A 6748-nucleotide genomic window follows, 5' to 3' on the forward strand; every position below is an offset into this window, starting at 1 on the left:
CTAGTGTTTTGTACGAAATTTCATTTAACGTGATTTGAAACATCGGCCACATTGTGATGGTGGACAAACAATGATTTTATTTCATATGTATATAGAAAATTCATTGTTTCTGGTACTTTTTTTAATCAAATGAATATCTTTGTCCCAAAAAATGAATAGAAAATACAGCTACTAATAATAATTTTGATGTAAATAATGCAATGTTTGTTACCCAAGACAATAGGGCAGCTGATAGTAGATAATTATTATATCCTACATGATTTGACTCGAATATTTTTATATAAACAAACCAATCTATTCTTAAAAATCCTTATTTAAGGAAAAATCCAATATTCTAATTATTCTGAATGTTTAATTCTAAATACTTCATTAATTATTTATTATTTTTCCAAACACCTCTAAACAAACACATTCTGTACACGTTCAAAGTAATTTTTCATCTATTTTGCATTTGTCACAATAATAATCTGACAAAGACTATCAATAGTAAGGCAGCCTCAAAAAACATTTTATTCCTATTTTTATAACTTTGTAGATAGTTTCTTTTACTTCATTAACAATCAATTAAAATTCCTCTGAATAAATATTATCAATCTATGGAGTTTAGACTTAGTTATGCGCGCGCAGTACATCTGAATGATAATATGCTGCTTAGTTGCTAGCTTCAGAGACTTTCTATCAAGTATACATCAATTTACATTGAAAACTAGTTCATCGATAATAGTCAGAGAACATGGTTCTAGATACTACGATTTTGATGTCATAAATTTGGCAACATCGTCGTAATCGCGCTTTGATGTTCTTCTACGTTGGGTGTGCTAATAGAGTCTAGTCACCTTTTTATTTTTCGATAAAATTGTGTTTAGAACTTTGTTAAAAACTAATTCAAATAATTTGAATACTTGTGTATGCGTGAGAGGCAACAAACTGAGAATTCGCAGCGTAAATAAATGCAAAAAGGTAAAATTATAATATTGTTAGGTAGTTTTATATTTTACTAGTCACCACCGAGCGCGGGAAATAGCAGCGTTTCTCTCATGCGCCAAATTTTTTATTTGAAACTGTTGATATTTCATTTATTTAACCAATATCTCATCTGCTAGATTAGTGATATAGATATTAACTAGTAACTACTCCATATTTGTTTCTATTATGAGGTTTCTTGTAGTATAAAACTATGTATATGTATATTTTTATTATGGTTCAAATGTGCCAAATACATTTTTCATGTATCTTAGATTTATAGGATGTCAACAATTAATAGAAGAGACAATGTTTTGGAAGCAATTGATCAAATGCGGCGACGAAAAGCTCGCCCAGATAGTGAAAGAATTTGTAAGTACTTGAATCGCCGGTTTTACGTCAATGTCCAAGAAGCTAAAAATGATTTAGACTGGTGTGTTGCTAATAAATACGTATTCAAAGTTGAATATAAGGGACGCATAAGTTATCGTATTGCTGCGAAAAAAAATGCGCAACAACGATATGTGGATGGGAAGGGAACGGATAATATGCTCGATAAGAATTATAAAACAAATTTTCAATTCACTGAATTGTTAACAAATGCTTTCGGAGAATTGATAATGAGAAATCCTGACTACATGAAAACCGGTATACCCCGTATTGAAATAATAAACATTATATTAGCAAAAGATAAAGTTAGGTACACCAAAAAGTATATTTGTTTACTATTAGAAAAAGAAGTCGAGAGAGGCGAATTGATGAAAACAGAAAATGGCAATTATCTCATGCAGCCTTCCAATGACGAAAAAAATCTAAAAAACTTCAAACTGGATGAAATAGAAAATGTAAAAGAAGTAAGCAACGAACAGTGTCAGTTGAATAAGAATTATGTCAATAATGAATTTATCAAAGAAACCAATAAATATTCAGAAAGAAAATATAACAAAGATCATCAATATAAAAACATGGATTCCCCAAACAAGTCTGTGGATAAAGGAAAATTCAGTATAAGGAATAGACTTAAGGTTAGTGCAATTCAGTTTTCTATTTTTAATTTTTTTTATTTTATCTTTTAAACTTTTTACTTTTTGAACTATAATATTTACTTTTCAACCCCCACTTTGGAGGGGGTTGAAGTTGCCGAGAGTGAATGTCTAGAGCATCCTGAAAACAATTCCCTTGGAATTACCCGTCGGTCAACCCCAAAAAAAAATTTACGAGGGTTGAAATATTGTAAAAACGGGTATTTCCAAACTATAGCAAATATGAAATTATTGAGATGTAACCTACAGAAATATAATAACCTACATAATATAATAATAAATAACCTACAAGAAATAAATCTAGACAAAACCAAATTTATCACAAATCTGGTAACAAATGATAACATAATTATCGATGGAGGTGAGATAGCGCAAGTATATAACTATAAATATCTAGGCCATGAAGTGAGGATAGGAAGAGATAACCAAACGTGTGAGATAAAGCGTCGAATATAGTTAGGATGGATAGCTTTTGGCAAGTTGAGTAGTACCTTGAAATCAGACTTACCAATAAGCCTAAAGAGAAAAGTATATGAGCAGTGTGTTATACTATGATGTCCTATGGGGCAGAGACGCTTACCCTCACGAGACAAACTGCAGGAAAGATGAGAGTGGCGCAACGGACAATGGAAAGGGCAATGTTGGGAATTACGAGAAGGGATAGAATTACAAATGAGAACATAAGAAGAAGAACAAACGTTAAGGATATTATTGAAATTATAGCCCAAAAGAAATGGAAATGGGCAGGCCATGTAGCCCGAATAACGGATAATAGATGGACGAAAAGAATATTGGAGTGGAGGCCAAGAATGAATAAGAGAAGTAGAGGCAGGCCGCCAACAAGATGGAGTGACGATGTAAAGAAAATTGTAGGAAATTGGATCCATACAGCTCAAGATAGAGATAGATGGTTTAAACTAGAGGAGGCCTATATCCAGCAGTGGATGGAAGATGGCTGATAGATGATGATGATGATGATGAACCTACATCTGTTTATGTCTTGAGGTTTTTTATTTGCAACAAACTTCTTCTCACAGCTCCTTTGCCCTCTTTCCCCGATCTCGCAATTCTTTCGAAAAGTATGTTAGGTTGAGTTAGAGAGTTGGACAAGTTGTTGACGAGGCAAAACTCTCAACAACCCCAACCCCCCTCCGAGGTGGGGGTAAAAAAGAATTATTTCTATTTTATCAAGATATTTTTTATTTTTACTACAATATTTTTTATTTTCATTACAATATTTTAGTTTATTCACAATATTATACATAAAATATTATGGAAATTGATTTAAATATTTAATAACACAAAAGTTTATGGTGAAAAAATCGAAAAGATTACAAAGAAATAAATTCAATAATTTTCAAATCTTGCAATATGTACTCAGTAATTTAGATTTCGTTAATAGAGATCAAAGAGAGTATTTGATCGATCAGATGACCATGTCCCCAAAAAGAGAGGCCGTCCTATAGGATCATTGAAACGATCAACCTTAGAACACCAACTTGCTAGACAGAATTCTGAAGACAGTCCAGAAATTCTGCCTGAATCAAAAACATCAACATGTAATAGAGAAAAACATGATGTTTGCCATAAAAAAAATAAAAAGGGATCAAATGGTGGATTGATTGCATGCAGGGAATGTAACATTAGAGGTAAATATGTCCAATATGTATTTAGGTTATTTATAATTGTTGTAATTGTTTTAATAAAATCCAATACAATGCCAATTATTTTGGTCAAAATATTCATATTTTGTCCATAAAATGAGGTTCTCAAGGGGCTGCGGACCCTAAGAACGCGGGATTTGACGAAACTAGCATGTAGCTTGGCTCCCTTTCTCGCATCTCCTGACTCAACGAACTGTCTACAACATTTATTCTTGTCTCGTTAGCCGTGAAAGATAGAGCTACAATTTGATTCTCATGCTAGGTGCAAATCGTTTTTTGTGCGAGGTGCACGGTCCTGCGGTGGATACTCATTTACAACTGTGTGAGGTATATGGGGAAAATTGTATGAGTGTGCAACATATTTGATTCGGGTATAAAGAAGATGGTACACGGGATGCACAAATTCTTTGATCTAAACGACGATTATGTTGAAAAAAATGAGGGAAGTTTAAGCTTTCCAACATATATTATTCAATACGTTGGGAACTTGATTTTGATGACAAGCCTTGTATCTCATATGTGATTTGGATTTTTCATAAAAATCACTTTACAGATAAAAATGATACTCCAACTTCTAATTTTGGTATCCCTTCTCTATCTTTTTCTCCGTCTCGACTGAGCCCTCAAACTGAAAGATGGACTCGAAATTTTAAGAGTAAAAAAGATATTGATAAAAATGACATTGATGCTTCAATTCCTGATGCAACATATTGGACGGCGGACGAAGTGTATGAGTACTTTGCGCAATATTTTCCAGAAGAGGCAAAAATATTTAAAGAACAGGTAATATCTCTATATTTGTACATAACTACTATTAAATGTGTTTGGGCATCATATTATTGTGGAAAATTGTTTTATTTTTTCAGGAAATTGATGGCAGATCTCTTCTTCTATTGAAAAGGATAGACGTGTTAACAAATCTTAATTTGAAATTACGTCCAGCATTGAAAATCTACAAACATGTTGTGAAATTACAACTGAGAAGAGCTGATTACAAATTGTATTGGTGGTAAATTGCTTTTAATGGTGGGAATCATTTCTATAATATACATAAGAGAAAAGTTCCCTTCAATTTATTGTAACATCCTATTCTAGAATAAAGAAAAATATTCATGATAGAAATTATGAACTGAAATATTTCCTAGATCCTTATTAAATTTTTCTCGTTAACAACTCCCCCGTCAGTTTTTCTCTTGAACTATTCCTTTTTCCATCCAATTTCATACCATGAATATTAAACACTTTGAATACCTGAAAATTGTTACCCTTAGACGAGACGAATAATACTCTAAGCGAATACTTGAACAAGTGTACCAAATACCCAGTATGGAAGGCGGCCAGGAGGCTAAAGAGTTCAATCACCTAGAACTCTAAGCAATAATCAAGATGGTAGGTGGGCTAGAAATAATTAACAAAAAGCAAATATATTTGCAGAACATTTAGCAGACACTTTTTTTCGTAAACGGAACAACTTAAACAGATAATACAAAATCAAAGCACCTTGGAAATATCCTATACTGCTCCAAGGGAAATATCCGCAATGATTAAAAAATATATCAACTTTAAGACAGCTCCTGAATTTAACTCAATCGCAGGAAAAATAATAAGGCATTCACCAAGAAAGTTGTAATTAAATTAAAGCATATTATTAATGCTGCCTTCCAACTTGAGCATGTACCTACCTTGTGGAAATTCATACTGGTTCCCTTCCAGAGAAAACCCAAATGTAGTATCTTCATGTAAGCCAATATCACTACTATAAAAGATTAAGTCCTATACTTGATGAAAGAAAATTGATACCTTCACATCAGTTTGGGTTCATGGAAATCAATAAGGTCACTGCTATGTACTGTAATTTTACGCTACATGAACGTATGTTCAATCATCCTCGAAGAACAGCGAATGGATCTTGAGTTCTAATTGGCTAGCTACTCCTGGTCTAGTATTTAACAAAAAAACAAATGAGTCAAAGCAAATATGAACCACTTGTAGAAGGTAATTCTCACTATGCATAATATGGTCGACTAGCGAATGGTAATGAAGCTACTGTTTCAACACGATATATAGCTCCTAGGGAAAACCCAAATATGCGACAATGGAAGAAAAATCAGCAATGCCTAGAAGAAGAATACCAATGTGTGGTTTTATCAAATCCATATCAAGAGGTGCCATTCCCTTCCAACAGTAATGATCAGTCAGTGCATAAGTCTCCAGTCGACCATCACCCCCATCCAGATAATTAAAAGAACAGTTATGGGCTCTGTAGACTCTCACTCCGTTTCCACACTCTTTCTGAACTCTCTTCGCATTCACAACGGTCCCAACATGAAATAAGATCCCTGTATACTTAAGAGACTACATTTAAAACTGTGTGAAAAAAAAAAAAGAAAATGACCGGGAGTGAATGTCCTTATTTATTGTTACATTTATTTGTAGTTACTTTATATTATTATTGTATGTCATTGGCAGGTATATCTCTTATGTAGTAGATTAGTTTTCAGTTTATTATGCCTTCATTTCCGAGGTTGTTTGTTACAGATGCACCCTAATACTATCGACTTAGCAAACGACAATACTAACCTATAGAGAAGAATCAAGACGAATATAATCAGATTACAATTTAAGAAAACATTTACCATTATCTTTGAAAAATTACTTAAAAACGTGTAATACTCCAGGTTTTCTGTCTCCTTCGTAATGAGATCGTTCATTCAAATGATCAACCATCTAATTTTCCAAAAATTATCGTGGTGAAAACACAGATAAATATTCTTCAGACACTAATTCAATTCTTCCGTCGATTCTTTTCTCAAACCACAGTGGTCATGATAGATGAAAAATTAATAGACATGGCCATGAATTCGTGAAGCCTCCTTATAAAAAAATCTGATCCAATAATTTTCATTTTTAATATGTTGTTAAAAACCTTCAAAGTAATTATAAAAACTCATAAACAAATGCAACTCTCAAGAAATTTTACCGAAATGGTGAAGATACCGCTTACTTAAATAATTAGCCACCTAACCTCTAAACTCCCATGTGAAAAGTATCCGTCGAAATTAGATAAGGAAGGCGCTA

At 32.9% G+C, this 6748-nt stretch overlaps 1 protein-coding gene across 2 annotated transcripts; it reads left to right on the top strand.

Annotated features, from left to right (window-relative positions):
* The first annotated feature begins 708 nt into the window (after positions 1 to 708).
* LOC130900186 (scm-like with four MBT domains protein 1) lies at positions 709 to 4792 on the top strand. Of its 2 annotated transcripts, none has more exons than XM_057810633.1 (5): positions 709 to 960; positions 1239 to 1988; positions 3409 to 3655; positions 4224 to 4453; positions 4537 to 4792. In XM_057810633.1, the coding sequence occupies exons 2-5, from the start codon at positions 1248 to 1250 to the stop codon at positions 4681 to 4683; spliced, it is 1365 nt and encodes a 454-aa protein (XP_057666616.1). In that variant the 5' UTR covers positions 709 to 960; positions 1239 to 1247; the 3' UTR covers positions 4684 to 4792. The 2 variants fall into 2 exon arrangements, with proteins under 2 accessions (XP_057666616.1, XP_057666615.1); XM_057810632.1 differs by having other exon boundaries at positions 1247 to 1988.
* The last annotated feature ends 1956 nt before the right edge of the window (positions 4793 to 6748 follow it).

Source organism: Diorhabda carinulata, chromosome 12, assembly GCF_026250575.1.
Source record: "Diorhabda carinulata isolate Delta chromosome 12, icDioCari1.1, whole genome shotgun sequence".
NCBI classification, from domain to species: Eukaryota; Metazoa; Arthropoda; class Insecta; order Coleoptera; family Chrysomelidae; genus Diorhabda; species Diorhabda carinulata.